Genomic DNA, 27,869 nt, shown 5'->3' with positions numbered 1-27,869 from the left:
TGTGAGCATGCTTGTATGTGTGTGAGCATGCTTGTATGTGTGTGTGTGAGCATGCTTGTATGTGTGTGTGTGAGCATGCTTGTGTGTGTGTGAGCATGCTTGTATGTGTGTGTGTGTGAGCATGCTTGTATGTGTGTGTGTGAGCATGCTTGTATGTGTGTGCGTGTGTGTGTGAGCATGCTTGCGTGTGTGTGTGTGTGTGTGTGAGCATGCTTGTATGTATGTGTGTGTGTGTGAGCATGCTTGTATGTGTGTGTGTGAGCATGCTTGTGTGTGTGTGTGTGAGCATGCTTGCGTGCGTGTGTGTGTGTGTGTGTGTGAGCATGCTTGCATGTGTGTGTGTGTGTGTGTGTGTGTGTGTGTGTGTGTGCATGCTTGTATGTGTGTGTGTGTGTGCATGCTTGCGTGTGTTTGTGTGTGAGCATGCTTGTATGTGTGTTTGTGTGAGCATGCTTGTATGTGTGTGTGTGAGCATGCTTGTATGTGTGTGCGTGAGCATGCTTGTATGTGTGTGTGTGTGAGCATGCTTGTATGTGTGTGTGTGAGCATGCTTGTATGTGTGTGCGTGTGTGTGTGAGCATGCTTGTATGTGTGTGTGTGTGTGTGTGTGTGAGCATGCTTGTATGTGTGTGTGTGAGCATGCTTGTATGTATGTGCGTGTGAGCATGCTTGTATGTGTGTGTGTGTGAGCATGCTTGCATGTGTGTGTGTGAGCATGCTTGTATGTGTGTGTGTGTGAGCATGCTTGTATGTGTGTGCGTGTGTGTGTGAGCATGCTTGTATGTGTGTGCGTGTGTGTGTGAGCATGCTTGTATGTGTGTGTGTGAGCATGCTTGTATGTATGTGCGTGTGAGCATACTTGTATGTGTGCGTGTGAACATGCTTGTATGTGCGTGTGTGAGCATGCTTGTATGTGCGTGTGTGAGCATGCATGTATATGTGTGTGTGAGCATGCTTGTATGTATGTGTGTGTGAGCATGCTTGTATGTGTGAGCATGCTTGTATGTGTGCGTGTGAGCATGCGTGTATGTGCGTGTGTGAGCATGCATGTATGTGTGTGTGTGAGCATGCTTGTATGTGCGTGTGTGTGTGAGCATGCTTGTATGTATGTGCGTGTGAGCATGCTTGTATGTGTGTGTGTGAGCATGCTTGTATGTGTGCGCGTGAGCATGCTTGTATGTGCGTGTGTGAGCATGCATGTATGTGTGTGTGTGAGCATGCTTGTATGTGTGTGTGTGAGCATGCTTGTATGTGTGTATGTGTGTGTGTGAGCATGCTTGTATGTGCGTGTGAGCATGCATGTATGTGTGTGTGTGTGAGCATGCGTGTGTGTGTGTGTGAGCATGCATGTGTGTGTGTGTGTGAGCATGCTTGTGTGTGTGTGTGTGTGTGTGTGTGTGTGTGTGCTCATATATGTATGTGTATGTATGCATGTGTGTGTGCGCATGTATGTGAGTGTGCATGTATGCATATGTATGTATGTGAATGTGCATGTGTTTATCAGTGGCGGTGCATCCAAAAGGGTGCACAGGTGCCACCCCCTCTCTCCAGCCACACCCTCTATGACCAATGGATATATTCATGCATAGAATAGCATGAATCTATCCATGGCCACCGTTGGCACCCCCATATTTAGGTGTCTGGTCCCTTTTGAGGTGTCAGGCGCCTGAATTACAGCGGTGGGGGGTGTTTTTGCAGCACCTGATTAGAGCCATGGGCTCTAATAGGCTTCAAAATAGGTGAACTGCGAGCGCCATGCTTGAGGCTCACAGTCTACCCAGGTGTGTTAGAAAAGTGAATTAATATTCACTTTCCTAACACTGAACCGCCTCTCCACCAATCAGGTGTGCGGGTCTGTTACCCATCACCTGATTGGCTGAAACGATAGGCGCAGCTATGGCAGGAGATGCATGGAGGACCCCGCTCATGGCCGTTACCCGCTGCCCCACCAAGACAGGGTAAGTGGCGGGCAGACAGCGAGCGGGTGGTGGGGATTCACAGTGGCAGCATTTGATGGGCACACCAACAGCATTTGATGTGCACAGTGGCGACATTTGATGGGCACAGTGGCAGCATTTGATGGGTACACTGGCAGCATTTGATGGGCACAGTGGTGCCATTTGATGGGCACAGCGGCAGAGTTTTATGGGCACAGCGGCAGAGTTTGATGGGCACAGCGGCAGATTTTGATGGGCACAGTGGTGACATTTGATGGTACAGTGGTGGCGTTTGATGGGCACAGTGGCTTCAATTGATGTTTTTTAAATCGGTTCCTTTATATGCGGCCACCCACTTGGGACTGGGCCCTGGTGTTCCACCATCAAGCTCGGAGAAAAGAGCCCTGTCCGGAGGTTGGGGGGGGGGCCCTCCAAGGTTTCCTGCATCGGTGCCCTGAAGGTTCTAGTTACGCCACTGCTCACTTGCATATAATACCCACCTCCATATACTCTGCACTCCTTACCTGCACATAATACCCACCACCATACACTCCGCACTCCTCTCCCTGCACATACTAGCCACAGCTGTACACTCCGCACTCCTCTCCTGCACATACTACCCATCTCCATACACTCCATACCCCTCTCCCTGCACATACTACCCACCTCCATACACACCGCACTTCTTTCCTGCACATACTACCCACCACCAAACACACCCCACTCCTCTCCTGCACATACTACCCACCACCAAACACACCCCACTTCTCTCCTGCACATACTACCCACTGCCATACACTCTGCACTGTACATTCCCTATTTAACATTACTGCATTCTGCACTATGTAAGTAATCTCAGACTCCATTAAACCACACCCCATTTAGCAATGCCCAACATTTAGTGTAATTTAAGCCACTCACGTTTTTTCTTCTGTGCCTGGGGCCCACTTTTTATCTTGCACACGGGCCCATTCATTTCATGATATGCCCACCTGTCTGTTAGTGTCACATATATAGTTGTTAGCTAAGTTCATATATCTTTATAGTAATTTTTTTATATTGATTTATTTAATTACAGCATGTGCTATCAGTTTGCTTAAAAAACAACCTTATTGTAGTCATGCCTGTGACTATATTTATTATAAATGATATTTGGTAAATCTATTGTTTCAGATATTGTGGGAGGAGGAGGCATTTTACAAGGCAACACTGGGGAGTTCCAGTCCCCAAGCATATATCGAAGCTCAAATGATGTTCTGTATCAGGTAATTATACAAGTGTGACAAATGGCTGTCCTTTGTCATGTGTCTCTCTCCTCTCATTCCCTGAGCGCTGAAAGGCTTTCATGAAATGCTGTATTGACTTTGCCTGTCTAGATATGGGAATTGAGACCAGGTGTGACCTTATTTCGCCCTTTTAATTGTGACATATGGAAATAAGAATGCAGCTGCATTCAAATCAATCACAACTACCAATTTTAGCACCCAGGACTGTTTAATAATGTAATTATCACTTACAATAAAAATAGCTAATACACGCTCACTTAAGGCCTGCCTTGTGATGTAACAGTGGACATAATATTCTCAGCAATATATAATTACCTTATTCACCCCAGCATTTGGGGCCGACTACAATTTCTTCTGAGAGACTCAGTGGAGTTTTTCTGTGAACAACCGTCACATTCAAAGCAATAGATGGCTGACATCATTCACAGCCATTTGCAGCTGTTTGTATATAATCAAACATGCTGCGCTTACCTGTGGATGATTGCCCTGAAAGGAAACAATATAAATCCAGTGCCGATTATTCATAGGTAATTGCTGTATATTCGATTACATGCAAGCGGCTATGTGAATGGCTTCAGAAACTCTAAGCCTTCTATTGCTTTGAATGAGACTTCCCACCTGCAGGTGTTGAAGACATTACCATGGGATATGTAGTCCTTAGAGATTGAAAGTAAACAGCAGAGGAGAAGCTGCAAAGCATGCAGGGAATCCAGGAAGTTGAGGAAAGAGATGGCCAGCAGACAGGCAACAAACATACTGACAACATAAAAGGAGATTTTTCAAGTAAGATTATACTGGCTTGTCAAAAGAAATAACTTTTATTTGTGGTCTTAGCAGCCAAACACAGTTTGGACAATGGCTACATACAGCACCCCTTACAGACACGGTGCCTGTGACATTTGGGACTTGTATAGCCCTGGCTCTGGGTTCCTGTATCTTAAGGGAGCCACTATTCCTCATCTTTCTAACCCTCACCCCCACCCCAACCAACTCAATGGCAGAGTACCATCGTAGGAGTTATACACGCTCTTCTGCTGCCCACCGTACCTAAGACACATTACCCCTAAGCAGTAAGCAGATCCTCCTGCCACTGAAGCTCATGTACACACTGTTGTCAGATGCCAGTGGACTAGGACTGGGCTCAGTGAGATAAACCCACAGTTGCCTGCCTCCTTCTTGCAGTCTACACCTGATGGAGAGGGTGGACTGACTGTACCTGCAGCAGAAGCTGGCTGCAGAGATGTCATGCCTGAGGGCCATTTAGGGAAAATGTCAGCAGAGAAGTGAGGGAGTTACCAGAAACACATTTTTTTGCCAGTTAGGGGTGTTGTTTCTAACTACCATCTGCCTAAGGCTTTGTTTCGAGCCAAATTGTTTCCAGATAGTGACCTTAAAGGATTAAATTCTTATTTATTATTTAATAAAAAGCCATAAGTAATTATACATTTTAAAGATTTGTTTGTTCTCTATTTATATTTGTAATATTATTACAGTGGAAAATCACGGTTGATTCTGGCTACAGAGTTAAATTATCCTTTACAACATTTGACCTTGCGACTGCAGGATCAGTTGGATGTACAGAGATGGTTGAAGTTTTTGATGGAGAAGAGAAAGGAGCACAAAAATTAGGTGTGTTTTGTTTTTTTCTTTTTAAATGTAGTAGTAACCCTAATGCCGCGTATACACGACCGGACCTTACGGCAGACTAGGTCCGATGGTCTTCTCGATTGACTTTCGACGGAGTTCCGATGGACTTTCTGAACAAATGGACTTGGCCACACATGAACGGACTAAGTCTTTTTCAAATCTATCCGATGGACTCAATTCCGACGGACTAAAATCGGGAAAACCGTTTGTCTGTGTGCTGGTCCGACGGACCAAATACGACGCAAGGGAATCTATTGGTTACTGGCTATTGAACTTCCTTGTTTAGTCCTTTCTGCATTTGGTAGACAAGGAATTATGTATTCCCTCAAGTCATATTGCAGTGGCAATGCTTCTTTACAATGCCCATGAAATGATAGCTCACATTTGGTTTTCACTTCATACCCCCACCAGATAGCAGTGGATTGAACAGATGAACTCCACCTAATATGCAAAAAACTAACCTACCAACACTGCAACTCTCCAAAGAAATGTAGTTCTATCTGGAAAAATTGGCTGGATACTCCAGGGCTAGTTCCCCCTCAGTTGATTCTCCATGATTTATGGAGATAGTGCTAGGGATCAGATACAGTACTTTATATCAAAAGCCAGCCATAGATGGATCGGATCTCACCTGGTTCAGCAGGAACCAGCCGAGATTCAGTCTATCTATGGGCAGGCTGGTTGTACTGAAGTCGATCAATCGATCAACTTCAGTACAACCACCCTGACGGAATTTTTTCATGTGATTACTGCTGGCGGCTACAGCTGCCAGCAGTGATCATTGTGTTCTGCTGGCAGGGAAGGCTTCCCACTGGCAGAACACAATAGAACTGTGGCAGTAATGCCTCTCTCAAAAGTGACTATATTAAAAGGGGGAATCAAGCAATTTCCTTTCCATTGCATTATCTATGGGCTGCTTCAGTCTGTTAACATAGTCCTGGATAAATTATGTCAATTATTCATACATTTATTAGAGTATGTCTTGCCGTTTAAGGTTTTTGCTTTTGATTGTTCGTTCATCAAAAAAAAAAAAAAAGAAACAATACTTTGTATGGCTTGTACTTGTGCCACATCTACCTGCAGGATGGAATCAATATTTCTGCTGTCAAATCAGTATGCTGGTACTATTATGCAGCGTACACACAATCGGAAATCCCGCCAGCAAATGTCTAATGTGAGGTATTGGTCGGAAAATGTGACCATGTGTATGCTCCATTAGACTTTTGCTGGCGGAATTCCTGCCAGCAAAAGATTGAGAGCAGGTTCTCTATTTTTCGGTTGGAAAAAGTTCAGATCGGAAATTTCGCCCATCTGTAGCAATTCAGACGTGCAAAATTCCTACGCATGCTCAGAAACAATTCGACGCATGCTCGGAAGCATTTTTCTCAGCTCATCGTAGTGTTGTACGTTACCGGTCGGTCGAAAGAACTTTTGTGTGACCGCATGTGTACAAGCCAAGCTTAAGCGGAATTCTGTCTGAAAAACCATCCAAGATTTTTTCAGCGGAAATTCCGCTCGTGTGTACGGGGCATTAGGTGCACCTAAACTTGTTCAATAAAGAACTACCTGAATAAAAAATAAAAAAAGACAGAGAGATCCACCATGATTTTTAGTTTGTGATCTGCCCATATAGTCATGAAAATATGAATGATTATCATATATGGATAGCACCAGATCACTGCTGAGTCCCCCAACAGACTGTTTGCAAAGGAACCAGTGACTCGCTGTGTAGGACTTTTTATGTTACTCATGGCTCTCTCAGGAATATGCCGACAGACAGACAGACTTCATTCTGGCATATTTTTTTTTTTTAACTACTAAAATGTCTATGTGAACTCCTGTTTTCCCTATATAAATTAAACTAGATACTGTATTACTTACAGGACACTTTTGTGGAAAAGAAATTCCTGATCCTGTTGCTTCTTCTGGAAACAGAATGATTGTTCGTTATAGACCAAATCCACAGGGTACTCGAGGAATATTCCATGCTAAATACGTTGGATTTCAAGGGAGTGTTATTCCAACTACTAGCACTTCCTCCTCCACTACTACCACTTCTGCCTCCGCTACTACCACTACTCCTTATATTGGTGATTATACATTTATTTAATCTTTGCTACATACTACAATTGTCAAACTCAGTAACTATTCTTAGGGAATTATAGAAATGCAATTTAGTAACACATTTGAACAAAACTAGCATCATTTTATTTGCTCAAAGCTTTATTTTAAGAGGTAGAAAAATGTTTGGGTTGAATAGATTTGTTAGATTGAAATAAAGACCTATGTCCATCAAGTTTAACCTAAAAAAAGAAGCTGGTAACCAGTAAGTAGTTACAAACCAATAAGCAGATAATCAAGACAAACGAGAAAAGGGTTGTTTGCTGGATCTGAAAGACTAATTCCTCTGCGCAAATGAGAAAGTTGGGATTATCTGAAAAACTACCAACCTTTAATTGTAATTAGGCCAGATAATCATTAAATATTTGCACTTGATCGGTGGGAGGAATAGTGCCTTTTATCAGTGGGAGGAAAAAGTGCCTCAAAGGTAAGTTAAAGGCAAGCAAAGGTTGGGAGACCACTGGTCTAAAGTTCTGTCCTTTACTATAAACCAGTATCCACTTTTATCAATCTGAGTACAGTAGTCAGTAATTTGATATTTTTACTAGATTTTTGACATACTTATGCCATTTAATTTATCATTTCAATTTATTTTTGTAACATGCTGTTTTCCAAACCTATTTTTATTCAGTTTATAACCATAGAGCCTGATAACTTCATTTCTTCACAGTTGAAAAAACATGTTCTATGTTTATTTTTTGCAGATTCTGGTTGTGGAAGCAATTCTCTACAAGTAGGTCGTAAAGGCTTCCTTCACTCTATGAACTATCCAGACCCCTACCCTTCAAATCTCCACTGTAACTGGGTTATCTCTGTTACTCCTGGTTTTCTTATTAAACTGGCATTTACTCAATTTGCTGTGGATGGGGAACTAGGATCATGCAATGACAAACTGGAGATATCTGATAGCGCAGATGCCATAGGTAAATACTATGAAATACTATGAAATACTATGAAACTAGGGGTAAAACAACAAAGCAAGCACCAAATCCTATCCTTTATATTCTATGAAAGAAATATGCTAAATGTGTACAACTCATTAGTCAAATTTGACTACATTTACATGATGACAGTGCAGCATCAGATTACTTTCAGGAAATTTTTCAGGATTATTTTATAGTGTTGATTTACTAAAAGGATAGAAAGTTTTTTTGGAAGGTAGTGTTCACTTTGAATACCCAATCATGTGAAAAAGGCATTATAAAAAACAGTTGGCCCATAGTCCACTAGATGATCCAATTGAGAACTGTGAACACACTACTCCTTTATCTACTCCAGTGAGTCAAAGGGCAGAGTACAGTAACTTCTTGCATGTCATCTTCAGTGTTCTGTAAAAAAAAAAAAAAAAAAAAAAAAAAACAACAGTTCAGTAGTCAATTATCCCGATCTCTTTACAACACTATAAAAAGCCAATGATATTACATAGAAACAGATCAGCATCAAACTGGTTAAAATAGATGTAAACTCTAACTGGATGCCATTACTTTTCCTAATCACTAAGTATATTATAGAAACAGCTACCGTTAAACAAAAGACTGGACTAAATTCTGATCTCAGCTTCCCAAACCGTAACCGGATAGTTTTTTTTTTTTTTTTTTTTTTATAATTTAACCTCTGTGTCCGCCCTACCTAACCCCAGCCATTCCTTAGTCCACTTCTCTACTTCTTATTACCCTGTGTTTTTACCCTTTCTTAGAACATCGTAATTGCATTCTTGTCTCAACATTTTGCTAAACCTGTATGTATCAGTACTGCTTAGACTGAGAAGAAGGAGGTAGACCCCCTGATAGCTTTCCTGATAAATTAGCTGTTTGTGCAAATTAAAAAAGTATTACTCAACAGTGTTGGTGCAAAAGCACGAATACAGCTACAATACCGTTGAAAAAAAATAAACTCTTGCAGTGCCCAAAAATGACAGGTAGAAGACGAAAGGACTAGTCATTAGGTTTTCCTGCAGCTGATCTTTGCCCTCTTACTGACCTTTTAGGTTGAATTTAAGACAAAATATACATTTAATTGTCAGGGTACTGCTAAGGAACAATTAACATTTCTAATTGTTTCCTATAACAGAGCAAAACTTCACTTTTTCAATTTAGTTTTTATGTTCGTTTAGACCCACTTTACTCTCTTCAGTTTTACATAAAACACTGCTTTTACTGCTATTCATTTTACCTCTGTGGTACATCACCCTATATAGGGCTTATTTGATAAAAACTTTTAGTGCAACTTGGAGATTCAAGTCTTTAAGCTGCTGGAGTGTTCTGCAATAAGTATTTAACAGTAAGTGCAATAAGAATTCAGGATGCCATTGTTCACCAGTAATTGAAATATCATTGTTGGGTAGACTGCATTTAATGTTGGCTCGCTGTCTTTTTGTTATTACAGCATTCTCTGCGTTTTCATTTCAGGGACTTACTGTGGGTATTTGAAGCCTCCTACGATCATCACCTCCAGCAACAAACTATTCCTGAATTTTTCTACAGACACTGTGAGATCAGATCATGGATTTGAAGTCAAATGGGAAGAAGTCTATCCAGATGACATTGAAGGTTCTTACTAAAGCACAAACACTTTACAGTTTATAGCATCAAATTTACATAGGGGCTATGTACCAAAATGTTATGCTAATTATTATTATTATTGTAGCTCTTTAGTTATCAGAGTTTCATATAAACATTAGATCCCCGTAGTGACAGCTATAATAACCTATCTGCATACATGTTTGTCCCTGATAATACAACTTATCATTACATCACAAATCTATGGAAGGTATTTCTGAATTCTGTATAGCATTCAGCTATGTTAAAGTGTTACCAAACCCAGGACACTGCATTCACTATATCTGGTCTCCCACAGTACACGGAACATGGAAAGGCTATTATTTTAGTAAATATAAACTGCTAAATACCTTTTTTCATCAGCAGTTAGACCAGTCTTGGGACTTCTATGAGTGTCTGGTTAAAGCTTGTAGGAGGAGTTCTCATTCTCCCATGATTGTCCTATCAGGATGCAGGACCCCTGACCCTCTGCCTAGACAGTGCAGGTCCTGTGCTAATCACATGCACTCTCCCAGAGAAAATAACTCTCTAGCAATACACACCAAACTGAGTATGTGTGTCCCCTGGCTCTGTAATTATCAGGATTTATTTTGGAGTCAGTGGAAGAAGGAGATGTGCATACAGGATCAAACAGCCTTTTTACACAATGCAGAGGCTTAATCCCTTAGGTTCCACATTGTGTATAACAAGCATGCTTTACTGCATAAATAGACTGATTTTACTGTTGTGGGTTTAGTAACACTTTAATGTGTATAGAAAGATAAATAATTTCCCTTTCTGTTCTGGATAAAAAGAAAGGCTAGAACATCTATTGGATATTTATTTCTGTCTGTGTCCCCCTATATTGGCCCTGTTGACCGTTGTCTGCAGTGCAGAAAATAATGATGAATCAAATGTTTTTTAGTTGTCACAGAAACAGGAGGTGAGGGCAAATCTATCATTGAGTAAACCTATTCTGGTGACAACTAAGAGGGTATATCTCTATGCTTTGGAGAGGTCTCTTACTTACACTCCTGCTATGTCTCAGGCACAGGAAGTAAAGAGGAACAGGGTCTCTGTGGAGTGGAACTACCTATGGGAGTGCTATTCGAGATTTGGATTTGGCCCCAATTTTATTCGTTGGGTTCAACTCCTATACCAATCCCCCAAGGCCAGGGTGTTTGTGAATGGTTGGTTATCGGACCAGTTTCCCCTTGAGAGGGGGACCCGACAGGGCTGTCCCCTTTCTCCTATGTTGTATGCACTGGCTGTGGAGCCGTTGGCCATCATGATTCGGGCAGACGCTAATATCCGTGGCCTTAAGATTGGTAACCTGGAAGAGAAGATCGGGATGTATGCCGATGATACCCTTCTGTACCTGGCAGACTTGGGTCCCTCCCTGTGCGCTGCCCTTCATTCTATAGAATGTATCGGTGGACATTCAGGTTTCCGTATTAACTGATCCAAATCTCAGATCCTTCCCATTGACCATTTCCCCCCTCCATCTACGTCTCCACCTCTGAGCCTCCCAAGGGTCTCCTTTATTAAGTACCTTGGGGTGCAGGTTACCAGATCGCTCGCAGACTACACACTCCTTAACATTGAACCCCTATGTACCCTGATCAAGACTAAGACACAGAATTGGGCCAGACTACCACTGGGGGTTATGGGACCCATTAATTTGTTTAAAATGATACTCTTACCAAAGATACTCTATCTCGTGTGGCATGCCCCCCTATATATAACACAAAAATTTTTCAAAACGATTGAGTCTGTTCTTAACTCATTTATATGGGGGCACAGCAGACATAAATTATTCTGGAAGCTCCTGAAAAACCCGGCGACGCTGGGAGGAGCTGCTCTTCCAGACTTTCAGGAGTACTACCTTGCTTCCCAATTATCCCATTTTTATTATTTTGACAAAAGCAAACTACTATGATATCAGGCACTAATCTGTGGGCATCCTGACAATCCAGCTCACACCCCCCTTCAGGCAGTCCTCAGGGCCCCCTTGACGGGTTGCTCCCCCGTCATAACGCAGACATGCTGACACATCACCGGAGGGTGTGGGGGGGTGGCACTGAAAAAACTTGGGATCCCACGGGTCCACTCCCACACGCCTCTCTGGTTCAACATGCACCTACCTGAACTGCTGTCTGTTCCAGATCCTGCAGTGTGGATACGCTACAGGATCTTATATATTTATCAGGTCATGACTACTATGGGAATAAAAACATTTCAAATGCTCAAGGATGAATTTTCCCTCCCTTTTTAGATACCTGCAGCTCCGCCACGCCATACAAACCCAATTTATTATCTCTAACCCATCCTTGGCAGTCCCCTCTATAGTAGATACAGTTACGGGTACTGAGCCAGCTAAATTAATCTCCACCTTGTACTCCGCTAACCGTCTCCCTGGTGTCACGGCCTTAGCCTATGCCACTAAGACCAGATGGGAGGTGGACGTTGGGCTTATTGCGGCTGAGGGTTGGGATGAAATTCTGGGGGATGTGAAATATGTATCCCCCCGGCTGTCAGATCGCCTCATGCAGCTGTATATCATACACAGGACATATCTAACTCCCCAGAAGGTAACACATTTCAAGCCCATGTACAATCCGGGATGCCGGCAATGTGGTCATACCCAAGGCTCCCTTTATCACCTTCTATGGACCTGTCCAACTATTCAAGCATACTGGATGCAAGTGATAAGATTCCTGCATGACCAGATGGGTTCACCATCTACCCTAGACCCCAAAATATGCCTGCTTGGTCTGATGCCTAGCTTAGAAGCTGATAAATCTCTTCACACCTTTTTGCATGAGACCCTATTCCTGGCAAGGAAAGCGGTGGCTCGAAGGTGGATGCAGGCCCTGCCCCCCACAATCCAGTGTTGGAAAAAAGAAGTAAATGATACTCTTCCATATAAGAAGCTGATTTATGTGCACAGGGGGTGTTCACCTAATACGAAAAGGTCTGGGGTAGATGGTTGGCAGATGGTGAAACGTGTTCTTGATATACTCGCCCCTTCATCTTCCCCTTTCCCTCCTTTTTTTTTTCTTCTCCCCTCCATCTCTGTCTCTCCCCCTTTCCTTTGTCTCCTTTTATACATACATATATACTATGTGATGGCTCTACCTCTTGTGGGTATTTTGCTGTATGGTACACAGTTACTGTCATGTGTCTATATATGTGCTATTGTTTTGGCCATGTTGGCCTCTGTCGACTTATGTACCAAGCATTCTTACTTCAATAAAGTTGGCTTTTTCAATTAAAAAAAGAATTGAATCCACCCAGAAAAAAAAAAAAGAGGAACAGGGTGCACTCTGCAAAAATAACCTAACAATGTTATTATTACCATTACATACCCCATCCAAAACTACATCTAAATAACAAACATACTGAATATTCCTCCATTATTGTATTTCTGCTGTCTATTGTATAAATCTGTTATTTTCTGTACCGCTGGCTGTACTTGAAACAACATGATTGTTCAATGTTACACACCTCTGACCAGGTAGAATGAAAATTACCACTATTCAAGGCAGTTCATGGCTACCTACTGTGTCTGAAAAACAGACCTGAGAGGTCTTGAAACTTTACTAATCTACTCAACAAAAGATACTTAACTTTATATTTTCCTGCTTCTATCAACACCTAACCCTGTGTAGCATTTTTTTTGCTAATTTCTTTACTTGTGCCAGTGCATAAAAATATATATGTTTTTATATGTATTATGTTTAAATATTGTTATTACAGAAATCCAGTCCTGTGGTGGGAGCTCCACTGAAGAGAGTGGTGTTTTTAAATCTCCAAACTGGCCTTATGCTTATAAAGCCAACCAGCTGTGTCTCTGGCACATACAGGTTCCCCAAGGAAAAAGGGTGACCATTAAATTCTCTCATTTTAACATGGAAGATCCAGACCTGACCAGCACATTGTGCTATGATTATGTAGCCGCGTATGAAGAGGTTTCAGAAAAGACAGTAAAATACGGTGAGTGTTTTCAATTTACACCAAAAGAACGTGAAGTGGAAGCCATTAAATTATAGAGACTGATATATGCAGCCATCAATATATCACTATTAGAAGTGATCTTCTACGGCGCAGTACAAAAAAAGTGTAATATATATATATATATATATATATATATATATATATATATATATATATATAATATATACACAAGTCCAGCTCATAAAATTAGAATATCATCAAAAAGTTAATACATTTCAGTAATTCTATTAAAAAAGTGAAACTCATCTATTTTATATAGATGTGCGTTAGCCAGGGCTTTTTTTCAGGTGGAACTTAACACAAGGGTTTACAGTTCCGCCACCTCTGCCTCAGACCCTTGGGGGGGGGGGGGGGGCTGCTCACCACAATCACCTGTAATCTCTGGTTTCTGTGTTTACAAGTGACAGCTCTGCACTCTGTGTGTAACCCCCCCCCCCCCCTTGAACTCTGCACTCTTATGCAATGCAATCCTGGTATTAAATGCCCCTTTCAGAGCCTACTGTTCATGAGATTTGACTGACCACACCCACTATTTGGTGTGATTTGGAAGGTGTGTGTGGGTGTAGGGGTTTTAGGTGGTTGAGTTCCAGCACCTATTGTTTAAGAAAAAAGCCCTGTGTGTTACACACAGAGTGATATATTTCAAGTATTTGTTTCTTTTAATTTTGATGATTATGACTTACAGCTAGTGAAAATCCAAAGTTCAGTATCTCAGAAAATTAGAATATTACATAAGACCAATAAAATAAGGATTTTTAATACAGAAATGTTGGCTTACTGAAAAGTATGTCCATGTACAGTATAGGATGCACTCAGTACTTGGCCGGGGCTCCTTTTGCATGAATTACTGCATCAATGTGACTGGCATGGAGGCAATCAGCCTGTGGCACTGCTGAGGTGTTATGGAAGCCCAGGTTGCTTTGATAGTGGCCTTCAGCTCACCTGCATTGTTGGGTCTGGTATCTCTCATCTTCCTCTTGACAATACCACACAGATTTTCTATGGGGTTTAGGTCATGCAGGTTTGCTGGCCAATCAAGCACAATGACACCATGATCATTAAACTAGGTATTGGTACATTTGGTAGTGTGGGCAAGTGCCAAGTCCTGCTGGAAAATGAAATAAGCATCTCAATAAAGCTGGTCAGCAGAGGGAAGCATTGAATGCTCTAGAATTTTCTGGGAGAAAGTTGTGCTGACTTTGAACTTGATAAAACACAGTAGACCAACACCTGCAGATGACAGGCATTCCAAATAATCACAGATTGTGGAATCACACTGGACCTCATGCAACTTGGATTCTGTGCCTCTCCACTCTTCCTGCAGACTCTGGGACCTTGGTTCCCTAATGAAATGCAAATCTTTCCACAGCCCGTGATGATTTGGGGAGCCATGTCACCTGCTGGTATTGGTACATTCCTTGTATTGTTAAGTGTTGCAAGCGTATACTACAAGGCTAGTATGTATTTCACCATTTCCCCAGTTAAGGCTGACAAAATAAATATTTCTCCAAGAAAAAAAATGATGATAGCATTATTAAAATGAACAACTGATTAAAACACATCTAATATTTAATGGTTAAATTGAGGGCTAGGTTGTAAGATCTTAAAGGGAGAGTGGCCACAACTGATATATATTTTTTTTTATATAAACATTTCTTGGAGATTCAGACAGTGAGGTACACACACCTTTACCATGACGAAGTAGCTATTTTTTCTTGTTATACTTATTTTATTTGGAGACACAGGCAGAAACTGCCTAAAGCTGCCCATACATTGTTCAGATTTCCGCTGGTTCCTGATGAACAGGCCATATTTTGTATAGTAGGTGGCCCTGTCAGTTCTCTTTTGCCCAACATCCTTTGACTGAAAAATTGAAGGATCCCGGAAGTTTTCAGTCAAACTGCAGCTGTATTTAACCAGGTGAAGCCACTGTTCATGTATTCTGAATGCTGCTGGTGGCGACTTTCAGAATACAACGGTCCAGCAGGGGAATTCATCCATCCAGGCTTTATAGCAAGGATGGAGGAATTTTTTTTTGGGGGGGGGGGGGTCAGTCCACAGACTGAACAAACAAAAAGATTAGTGCATGTTTCTCCCAATGATTGCAGATCTTTGAACTTTGTAGCCAGTTACAAGGCGAGAGGCAGCAGCAGGGGCTGATCTGTCAGACATTTGTGAACACAGCCAAGCACTGGCACAAGGGTTTACATGATTGTGCCATCTCTGAGGCATCACCTCAATGAAGAAAGTAGATGCTGACCTTGGTAGGTCCTTGAACAAACATGGCTCCATCCTTTAGGAAAGAAAATACATGGTAGACATTGTCAAACCGAGCACTGTGTTCTCTGACAGAGTGTAAACACATGCAAGTTCTACACTTGCACATTACTCAAAGTGCAAGTATATAACTGAAAATATATCTGATGGCAGTTATTCTGAAAAAAGTACCAATAATCCAAATAGACAAGCAGTTTTACATAAAATTTTTATCAAAAATATGACAAAGATAAGTGATTTAGGATGTTATCGAAGGTAAAGGTATTTAAAATAATCTAGCTTTTATGCTGAGGCAATATTTTATTCCACATAGCAGATTTCTGTAGAAACATTCCTTTGATGTACATCGCTATCGATTACTCCTTAGCTTCTCTCCAACCTAAAATAACTGATAATTAAGAATGCATAGTAAAATATTTGTAAAAATATTTGTAATTATTATAGGCATTCTCAAATGTTATTATAAATCTTTGCTAAAAGTTCCACTGGGATGGATATATGAATGTTTCCAGAAAGACTGTGGGGTTGAATTACTAAGACTGGAGAGTGCAAAATATGGTACAGCTGTGATTGTTGGCTAATCCGCTTTTAATTTTGGTTTGTGTAGTTCTATGCAGAGCTGCACCAGATTTTGCACTCTCCAGTTTTAAGTCAACTCCTGTAATACTTACTCCTACAGGTTCCCTTTAATCCTATCCAATCCAATCATTTGAATCTATGATCTTAACGTATCCTTACCAGGAAGAAACATACCCTAAGGCTACATTTACACTTCTAAATTTTAGTGTTAGGACATTTGATGCATTTTTTTGGGTGTCTATAAACAATGGTCCCCTCGATAGAAAGTATCATAAGGTTTTTACATAGCTTTATCTTAACTTTGAGTATAAATTTTCCTGCAAAGGACAGCTTCACTCTTAGCCCTTGTACACAAGGTTGGACATTCTGACGGAAAATGTCCGATCGGACCGAAGCTATTGGCTACTAGCCTGTTACATACGATCGGATTTTTCGACAACTTTGTCCGACCGTGTGTATGCAACACAAGTTTCGGACAAAATCCGATGGATTTTGTTGTCGAAATGTCCGACCGTGTATACAAGGGCTTAGTGAATTCTCCTTTAAAGTGGATCTTGCACTTCAGGCAAGGTTCCCCTATATTCAGTGTGGGTCCCTCCCTTCCCTAAAAGCTGCATAAAAGTGCAAAAAATAAACAATGAGGGGGATATTGATAATCTGTAATAGCTTTTAAAGTGTCGCCTATAGACAATTTTGGAAGTGTTTGTCATTTCACAGGTACACACAATTATAAGGCTTAACATGTTTGTTATCCATTAACTTTACTAATTAATTTTAGTGCATATTCCCTGAAAATATAGATTTGATAAACGGTAACACAAGTATTGCGTGACATGAATAATGGCAACTGCCCCCATTTTATTCTCCAGGGCCTCTGCTTTCAGAAAACATGTAATTTTTTGGTGGTTTAAGGAGATTTTCTAGCAAAAAAGAAAAAAGCTGATTTTATTTTTATTTTTTTTGAGAAAAATAAAAAAATTGCTTTGGGCACAAAGGGGTCCATGCAGAAACAGTATGCTGAATGTGCCATACATCTGGTGAGCTACAACGATACTTGACGTATTCCGTATTCTATGATATTGAATTATCTAGTATAATCAATGCGCCGCCACCCAGTAACCAAAATATGGTACAATATTTAGGTGGGCTTCGATCGTATAAGATAGCACTATAACAAAGAATATAGCAATTTTTGTTGTAGATGAGCGGATGTTTGTCACATTCATTCAACAAACTGTTTATACCTGTAGATCCCAAAGTGGGTCAAATCACCATGATAAATTTATAATTTTTATTTTATTTTTTTATCTTCTTTAATTTTATTTACTGTTTGTTAAATGTAGACATTGTGCTTAAAAAAATGTTTTATGAAAGATGTATACAAAGCAAAATGCAGGCATTGCAAATTACTTGTTTACTTTAAAACTTTTGATGTCTAAAATATTTTATATAGCAGTTACAATTCTTAAATGTATTGATATGCAGTAGCTCAAAGTAATATTTGAGACATACTAAAACTGATTACTAAATATAAATTATTTAGGTAATCTGTATGCTTTTTGACTGAACCACCCATAGGCTTTTCTTATTCAGGCTCAGACTGTGTCATGAAAGTTTACTGAGCTATTTGAGTAAGATTGCCAGTTTATTTAATTTCAGTTAATGACTAGCATATTGCCTCATGTGACAGAAACTATTAAGTAAAGAGAAATATTTGAAAGTTTGCTTTATGTTCTTTTTAGGTCCTTTCTGTGGAATTACAATCCCAAATACCATTACTAGTCAGAGCAATATCATCACAATCAGATTTTCCAGCGACCTCTTCACAGAAGGATCAGGATTCCGAGGCTACTGGACTACCAATCCGCTGCAGGCACCTCCCACAGATGCACCAGAAACACCCAATCCTTGGGACAGTATAATAATCGGTAAAACCCAATAACTTATTTACCACTGCAGACCTGCAATTTGATGCAATATTATTATACAGGGTGTATATAGTGCTAACAGTTTGTGTAGCATTTTGTGCAGTACAAAATGGAGGCAAACAGTAAGGGTCAAATTCAATTCAATACTAGAGGGATCAAAGGGCCTTGTTTGTTAGAGCTAACAATCTAAAAGAGAAGGTCAAGTGATACAAAAGGTAATAACTGAAACTAGAGCTGGCGGAAGTAAACTACAGTTTATTATGTAGAGACAAGATAGGCCTGTCTGAAGAGGTGCGTTTTCAGAGATCACGTAAAGAGATCACGTAAAGGCAAACAGAGTAGGAGATAGTCGGACAGATTGACGTAAGGAATTTCAGAGAATGGGAGAGGCTCTGGAGAAGTCCTGGAGACAAGCTTGGGAGGATGTGACAAGAGTGTTAGAGAGCAGGTGGTCTTGGGAAGAGTGAAGAGTGTGGTTTGGTTGGTATTTTGAGACAAGGTTGTTGATGTATCTGGGGGCCGAGTTGTGGATGGCTTTGTAATTTTATTCGTTGAGTGAGCAGAAGCCAATGGAAAAATTGGCAGAGAAGGGTAGCAGACACATGACTATTGTATAACAGATGTACTGTGCTTCCATACTGCCTGACCATTGTTTGCTACAGCCCCTTTACCATTTTCCCATTAATAGAGACCACACCAGGTTGGAGTAAACTTTGGCCGTAGCAGCCCCTTTATTAAACCATAAATTTAAATGAACATAACCATCAACATCTGATATTTGCATTGGTCTTTGCAGGCACTCCACATACCATCTGTTTAATAATAGTAATGCACTGCGGTACCTTTTAAATCTGATAATAGGCCTCTCGCCGACATACTGGCTCGGAGACGACCAACTGACCGCAGTGCACCCGTTAACCAAATTCCAGTTAAACCACCGTTAGCTGGAATACCACCATCGGGAACCATACCACCATGGGTCCCGGACTCTCCTTATCTGAGGTTTCTTCATTCACCTGCAAAGACCAACACCCGCCACAGCGCACAAGGGGAAAACCTTACCCTTGGGTGCCCCTCCAACCCCAACTATCTCTATATGCCGCCGGAAAACCCTGAGCCCACATATGGAACCCCCCCAGCATAGGAGTTACTCCGTCACTTTTGACCGCACCTCTAGCTGCCCACTGACCAACCTTGCCATTCCAAACCCAGCATCCACTGACCTCCCCATGAACCTCGTATGAAGCTATTCTCATGCCCTCTACCGATAGGTCCATCACCAAATCGACCGACCAATGATGTTGGGCCCACCGCCAGTGTCCCCCAAGAAAGCCCTGCAGATGTGCCCGAATCCACCTTCATAACCCTCGTCATGTCCCAAATAGACTTTAAGCGCACATGATTACCGCCAACCTGTGACACACAGTTCCCAGCGGCCCCCTTTTCAGTCACACCGGGCCACCTACATACTGACAACTCACCACCACAAATACTTTCCTGTTTGTTTATATATTTTTTTTTGTCTTGACACCTAATAACCGTGAATTTATAGCCAAAACTGCCTTGAAATCTGGACATAGTGCAACCATCCCGACGTAGCAACAGAGACCCCCCCCCACCTTCGGGCTCACCGTTCCCAATTGCGCCCATACTGAGCTTTTCCCCCTCCTGAACCTCTCAGAAGAGCTAACCCAAGCGCTGTTCCTGTCTGCCCGAACGGAAACGCCAGAGAGAAACCTTCCCTTGGGAACAAGGAAACTTCCTTACTGATAAAACCCACCAAACCTAATGAGCTAAAATTAAATAAATAAATAATACATAAATGAATTCCGGCAAATCTAAAACTACACAGTGTGTTCCGTGTCCTGGCGCAACGAGAGAGTCGATACCCTTTTAGTGCTGATCTTGTAATGAAGTACCAGCAATCCTGCGATTTTGTAGAAAAAACACACAACCCACCCCCTCATGAACCGCAACCCCCAGCACCGAACCAGCAACCCTCCCTTGGACCCCACTGTTACAACGCTGCTTGAAGCACCAATGACAGACATGCCTGCCAAAAACCCGAAAGGATGAAGTAAAGGTATCGTGCCTTATTGTCTTTATGGCCCGCCTGACCCAACCTCCAGGGATACAACCCCGGCATACGGGACAAAGAAACCCCCTGGTTGCTGCGGCGCCATGGCCCCATTCCCAGGATACTTACCCAACGCAAGCTAAACAAGCTTATGCCATGACACTCCCACCCCCGAGAGGTGGACAGCACCCCTAACTGAGGACTACAAATCTCTCAACCCTAAAGGACAGAACAGAACAGCCTGACCCCCAGCTGCAATTAGACTGCAAACATATGGTAACCCATACCACCCTTATGATGTCTCCGTAGAAGCGCCCTACAGAGCCCCAGCATACTCACCCCATTCTCCAGAGCCAGCACCACTGGAAGCCATACCGTTGATATACATTATGTATCCCACCGGCGTACTTCACGAATGCAAATGGAACCCCCCTCCACTGGCCTATGGAGAAAGCCTCACAGCCTTTCCTGCCGGTCGCATACCCATACATGCATTTCCGTCATCACCAACCTACCTAATAACAGTCCATACCTAACCACTAAACCCACCTCGCCTAATGCCCTAATATCTATGCAGTCCTACATATTCGTGCTTGTATCAATAACCGCTCACCAAATACTTACCGATACCCCGCTGTTACCCTCGCAACCGTAAAATTCACCACTTACGTACTTACCAAATACTTACTTTACACCTCCATGTTACCAACGCGATAGTAAAATGAACTATTTACGTACCCACCGGACACTTGATGCCCCAATGTCACCACCATTATGTCAGGAAGGGACCCCCATACCTCCGATGGGCCCAACCAACATTTTCAACACTTAGAAAGGGACACCCATACCTTCGATGGGCCCCCACCAACATTTTCCCAGTGTTAGGAGGGGCCACCCATAATTCCGATGGGCCCCAACCACATTTCTCCACCATTAGGAAGGGCCACCCATAACTCCGATGAGCCCCAATCTTTTCGAAGGGACACCCATACCTCCAATGGGCCCCACCAACATTTCCCCAGTGAGGAAGGGACACCCAACCACCAATGGGCCCAACCCACATCTTTTCCACAGGCAGGAAGGGACACCCATCCCTCCGATGGGCCCCAACCAACAGCTACCCCACCGTCCGGAAGGGACAACCATACCTCCGATGGGCTCAGCCCCCCTGACATCCACCGTTACTAAGGGACACCCATACCCCCAATGGGCCCCGACCCACAGTTGTCCACCGGTAGGAAAAGACCCCCCATCCTCAAATAGGCCCAACCCCCCAGCACTTCCCAGTGAAGAAGGGACACCCGTACCTCCGATGTGTCCAACCTACCCTCTTCCTCAACTCAGAAGGGGCACCCATACCTCCGCTGGGCCCAACCCCCCCCTATTTTCCCAATTTAAGAAGGAAAAGACAGAATCCATGCCACTGATGGGCCCCAACCCCCCATCCTTTTCCAATCAGGAAGGGGCCCCCCATACCTAAGACTGGCCGCAACCCACCGGTTTATTACCGTTGGAAAGGAAACCCCCACGCCTCAAGTCAGCCACACCCACTACTTTTCCCAGTTAGGAAGGGCCTTCCCAACTCGGATGCGCACAACCCACCGTGTTATTTCCCAGATAGGAAAGGACACCCATTTGAACCAATAGGATCGGACCACCCCGCCTCAGATGGGTCCAGCCCTACCTATTGTCCATGGGGCCCCTCACGCCCTCACCCCGTCTAGATGCTCACTGCCCCCCTTTTTTTTTTTATTAATAACAGACCCACCCCAGCCAAGCAGGGGCACCCAAACTCAGATGGGCACAAACCCACCATCTTTTACCCAGGTAGTAAGGGGCAAATATACCTCCTCTGGGCCCCACCCACTACTGTCCCCCAGGTAGGGCAGGACCTCCATACCCCCGAGGGGTCTGGCCCTCCAGTCCTTCCCATGTGGACCCCTGCCCCTGTACCGGGGTAAACTCCACCCTAATAGCTAAAGCCAGCAACTAAGCAGGGAAAATTCCGCAAGCTCCTTCTGTACCGTCGCATTTCCTCATTGTGTTCCCTTTTCGCTGGACCCCAGCTGTCTTGCAACATGTCCAAAGCCTCCAGGTACACCGTGCCCCAGCCCCCACCTTCCACAGTTGACCCTAGAACCCGTTGTAAGGTGCGCTTTTTGACCGTGTCTGGTCCCTTATGCCGTGGCCTAGGCCCACCCATACCGATCCCCTCTGCTAACCCACAGCCTGCCAAGAAATAGAAAGCCGAAGAGCCTGCCGATAGTCTCTGGGGCTCTTCCTCCTCTTCTGACGGCGACCATGCATCCCCTTTGAATGTTGCTCCAACTGTCCGTCCCCCAGCGATCGGCAGCCCTCCTGGGGAAGCATCCCAGGATGCCGAGTATCCGCACGGCTGCTGCCTCCGCCTCCTTGCGCCGGATCCACCCACTGGAACTCCATTGCTGTGCCGGGGAATGTCCGAGCGAGGGGGGGGGGCACCTCTGTCCCCCTACCTGTCTCCTTCAGTAGTAACCACTGATCAGTGCGTTGAGAGCCACCGGCCGGGGCAGTGCAGGCCTGATGTCCGCAGCAGGATTCATTAGTCTATTAAATGTTTTGGTGCCGAGCTCCGCCTCCCCTGCCGACTCACTGCCCGGGGGGGGTTGAGGGAGCCCGCGTGTTCCTCTCGCTGCAGTGGGGGGGTGCAAAAACTGTCCATGTCCCCAGATCGCCCGCCTACCACTGGTCGTTGTGGGGGGGGGCTGTGTAACCCCCGTGTTGGCCTCTGGAGAGCGAAAGGCCGCCGGCCATGTTCTCCACCAAAGCTCCGCCCCCGCCGCCTCCCCGCCAGTGGCGGAGCCCACGTGCTCCTGGAAGAGCTGAACCGAGGGCTGCCACCGCTGTTCACCCCACTGTTCCCGGAGCCCCCCCGTCGCCAGAGTGCCGTCGGGGGGGGGTTAGGATCCCCCATCCGTGTGCACCGCGGGTAGCACCCATCTGGCCTGTTGATGTCCCTGGGGAAAGTCCTGTGAGAGGGGCTCCAGCGGCACTGGTCTGCCAGTACGCGTGGACTCCTGAACATGCCGCCTGCTCACCCAAACCGGCCCCCCTCTCTCGTCCCGCCGCCATCCTGCCCTCCGTGCCGCCGATCCAGACCGCAGCAAGGCTCCTCCAAGCTTGCTCCTGTACGCTGAACTGATGCCTGGGGGAGGGGCCAGCTCCTTTTTTACTCTCCTATCCGCTCCTCCAATCATGCAAGCCCTCGCACTTCTGGCACCCTGTTAACACTGTCATGCCCAGCCCTACGCTATTTCTTCATTTTATTTCTTTTCGCTCCGGGCTTTCCTGAATGGTTGGTAAGGTGGATGAATAGGAGGAGGGAGTTGCAATTGCCAAGGTGAAAGATAATCAGATAGTGAATTAGTAGTTGTGGTGTTTGTTATTGAGGGTCATATTTTGGAGATGGAATGGGGGTTGAGGAAGCAAGATTTAGACAGTGAATGGATGTGGGGCCGAAAGAAGAGTTCAGAGCCCAGGATGAAAGCTAGCACCCTAGCATGTGGGGAGGTACTGATAGTTGTGCCATTGAAGAAGTTAGGAGGACAGATTGAGTTTGGGGAGGTGGATATATATATATATATATATATATATATATATATATATATATATATATATATAGAACTGTCTGTAATTCAGGCAATGTTTCAAAATTTTGAGAAAGTTCAAAAGGAGATTACAGATGATAAACTGCCAGGATGTTTTCATCCAGTATAAAGACTTTTTTTTTTTTTCACATTTCACTGGGCAGCATAAATTATGGTACAAACTATAACAGCAGGTCATTTGAGGAGGCCAGAGGTGGTTTGGATAGTTTTCACCAATTCCTGCTGCCTTTGCTTAAAATAATGATTGCTGTCAAAAGAAGACATAGCATTTCCAACACATCAATTCATATATTTCTTCTGTATTTTAGGTGATAGCTTAATTGAAGTTTCACACATTTTTTCTCTTTAAAGCCCTGTACCCCCACATGTTATGATTTATGACTGATTTTGTCCCAGAAAAGTCATCTTTACTTTAATCTTTACTTCAATCTACCACGTAGTATTCAATGTATACCTAGCTCCATATTACTTTATGTACTGTCGTTTTTTTTTTTGTAATTTCTTTTATGTTTCTATTGTTTACAGATTGGCCATCCAAATGTGGACTGCCCACTTATCCCCCCCAGATCAATACCAGAATAGTCAATGGAGAACGTGCTGTTCCCCACACCTGGCCTTGGCAAGTGTCCATGCAGGTAAGAGTATAATCACTAAATTAAAATGCAAAGTACACAAGTGCTTGGCCGTGATCAGGGCTGGTGCTACCACTAGGCAAACTAGTCAGCTGCCTAGGGTGGGTCATTTTTAATGACCAACACTAATGCCGAATACACGCAAGCAGAATTTCCATCTGAAAAATCTTGGATGGTTTTCCCGACAGAATTCCGATCAAGCTTGTCTTGCATACACACGGTCTCACAAAAGTTCTCTGAACTTTCGACCGCCAAGAATGCGGTGACAACACTATGACGAGCCGAGAAAATTAAGTTCAGTGCTTCCGAGCATGCGTCGAATTGTTTCCAAGCAACTTTTCTTGACTGAAAAATAGAGAACCTGCTCTCAATCTTTTGCTGGCTGGAATTCCACCAGCAAAAGACCGATGGATCATACACACGGCCGCATTTTCCGACAAAAAGCTCTCTTGCTGGCGGCATTTCCGATCGTATGTATGCGGCATTAGTGCAACTACTTTCTGCCACTTCATGAACAGATACATCCAACAAGGTCAAGCATATATATCAGAGTTCTGAATATCAGAGCTTTCCTGTTTACATTTTTTTTTATGTCAGGCTTTACTATTTACTAAATCAAGACACTTTGAATGTATCATACCATTACAATATTCTCAGGTTTTTAGTTCTTTATCTGTTAACGCTGAACTCCAGGCAAACAGTTGAATACACAAAGAAATAACACATAAGTGTTTCCTTACTACAGTTAAAGCGTTTATTACCCAAACATTTCTGATGGTGGTGGCTGGTGCTCAACTAACGCCATGCCAATATGCCAAGGCGAATGGGAAGGCGGCGATCACTGCAGGCACCCCCCCACCCTACAGGAGTCTTCATGTGACAATGGGGCCAAGGCATGAGAGGGAGCTGGGCTGTGGCACTGTACCCTGCGCCCTAAACCCACCCTTTTTTGAAGCAAATTAGAGCCCCAGTCTAATCACTTGCTTAAAAATAAAATAAAACCCTATTGGAATTCATGCATCTGGCGACCTCCATGTAGATTAAGGGCCAGGCGCATGGAATTGGGGGCGGCGCCCCATATGGTCTGGCCGCCACTGTCTGATATGCGCCTGCTGTGCTATGTACTGTACTTGTATGAGAAAGTATCCTGTTCTCTTTAAATTGCTTCCTTTGTGTTAAATCTCTGGCATTCCCGCTAGTCCCCTTGCTTTCCTATTAAAATCTGATCACACTAAGCAGGAGAGCTCAGTGTGGTCAGTTCTCTAGCTGTGCTGGGAACTCAGGCTGCTCTCTTCCAATGATCAGATTTGTCCTGACAACCCCCCCCCCCCCCCCCCCACGCAGCCTCTCACTACGAAGCTCAGTGTGCTGCTTCTTCTCTTCCCCCAGCCCTTATGCAGCTGAGAACAGAGAGTATGTGATCATGTATTTATAATGTTTTTTTTTTTTATCTATACACAAATATTTTGCCTTTCATTTCTATTTTAAACTGAACAACTGTGTTGTTTTACAAGGTGATCATTTACAATCACTTTACGTAACATTAAAGCGGAGGTCCACCCTAAAGTGGACCTTCCGCTCATTGGAATCCTCCCCCCCTCTGGCGCCACAATTGGCACCTTTCAGGGGGGAGGGGGGTGCAGGTACCTGTACAGTACAGGTATCTGCACCCACTTCCGGGATAGCTCTCTGCGGAAAGGGGCGTAGATTACGCCCCTTTCCGAAAGTCCCCCGCTGCCTGCTGGGAAACACACAGATCCCAGAGGCAGCGGGTCCATCCTTATTGCGCAGCGCGACTCACGCATGCACAGTAGGGAACCGGGAAATGAAGCCAAAAGGCTCCACTTCCTGATTCCCATACCCAAGAATGCGGCGGCAGCACCCGAGAGACGATCGAGAGATCGGCTTCGGGTGCCGACATCGCGGGCGCGCTGGACAGGTAAGTGTCACTATTTTAAAAGTCAGCAGCTGCAGTATTTGTAGCTGCTGGCTTTTAAAAAAAAAAAAACGCGGACTCCTTTTTTAATGGTCCTTTCCCTCTCCCAGCCTGTGATTGGACAGCGATAGGAGAAGTAGCAGACTGATGAGCTCAGCTCTCTTCTTCTACCAGTATGCTTTTTTTAGCACATGAACACTGCAGCAAAACTGATTGGCTTCTTGTGCTGCTTGCCCATCTCTCACCCTGAGTTCTGCTGTACAGGGGATTTGCAGAGGCTGATACCAAGTCAAATTATAAGTGTCTTAATAAATTTAATACAGCATGAATTATATATACCTAGTCCTCGGATTTAAAGATCTTTACAAATGTAACAATGGTCTTTACAAAATGGTATACTAAATGTAACCAAATTTCGAAAACCATTGTGTCTCAGTGTGCAACAAGTCAGAGTGTATGGAAGCAAGGCCGTCTTTAAAGCAGGGAAAAAGGGGCAGCTGCCCTGGGCCCTGTCATTGTTGTGGGGCCCAAAGCAGCTGCCTCATACTTGCCAACTATCCCAGTTTACATTCCCTTGTCCCTTGAAGTGTTAGTCCTGTGCTGTGTCCTGATATCTCAGTGTGACGTGCTGGTACTAATGCTGCCCAGCTCTGCCCTATTGTTGTGTACAGATGACTCACCTGCAGACCATGTGTTTACATGTAAATAGCCGGCATTCATATGTAAATAGCAGTGACATGCATATGTAAATAGCTGAGGCCAACGCCATTGATATGTAAATAAAGGCAGCATTCATATGTATATCATGCACCCCTGCAGTGAGGAGATGATGTGCTGTAACCAATAGCATCCAGTGAGTAGTATTACTGTACAGTAATCTCTAGCAGCCAATCAACAAGCAAAAATCATGGGCTGTAACCTCTAGCAACTAATCAGTGAGCCTTAAGGAGTGCTGTAACCTCTAGCAACCAGTCAGTAAGCAGTAATGATATGCTGTAACCTCTGGCAACAAAATCGCTGCCTGATCTGATAAAGTAAACAGATTTTAAGTCTAGCTGCTATTTATTATATGTCTCAGAGAAGGTAGAGAGTGAAATTGCATGGGGTGAGGGGGGCCCTAAGAAAAATTTTGCCCAGGGCCCAATCGATATTAAAGACGGCCCTGTATGGAAGTATTAGGTCTTCTGTGTTGACCCAAGGTTTCAGTGCATGGAATGAATACTGATACACATAGCCCTATTCAATAAT

The 27,869-nt window shown here is 43.6% G+C and overlaps 1 protein-coding gene across 1 annotated transcript in view; it reads left to right on the top strand.

The window, feature by feature from the left end:
- The window catches only part of LOC143974809 (ovochymase-2-like), a 114,643-nt gene that overhangs the window by 36,586 nt on the left and 50,188 nt on the right, over positions 1-27,869 (top strand). Inside the window, exons 5-12 of the mRNA XM_077476551.1 lie at positions 3,111-3,202; positions 4,717-4,852; positions 6,754-6,960; positions 7,696-7,914; positions 9,400-9,540; positions 13,288-13,524; positions 18,144-18,329; positions 24,579-24,688. Of these exons, the coding sequence (XP_077332677.1) occupies positions 3,111-3,202; positions 4,717-4,852; positions 6,754-6,960; positions 7,696-7,914; positions 9,400-9,540; positions 13,288-13,524; positions 18,144-18,329; positions 24,579-24,688 (1,328 nt within the window). The remainder of the gene's footprint in view (positions 1-3,110; positions 3,203-4,716; positions 4,853-6,753; positions 6,961-7,695; positions 7,915-9,399; positions 9,541-13,287; positions 13,525-18,143; positions 18,330-24,578; positions 24,689-27,869) is intronic.

The sequence above is a fragment of the Lithobates pipiens genome, unplaced genomic scaffold, assembly GCF_037356315.1.
Source record: "Lithobates pipiens isolate NorthernLeopardFrog02 unplaced genomic scaffold, aLitPip1_a1.2 Scaffold_13, whole genome shotgun sequence".
NCBI classification, from domain to species: Eukaryota; Metazoa; Chordata; class Amphibia; order Anura; family Ranidae; genus Lithobates; species Lithobates pipiens.
This window is presented reverse-complemented; position numbering and strand designations above follow the sequence as displayed.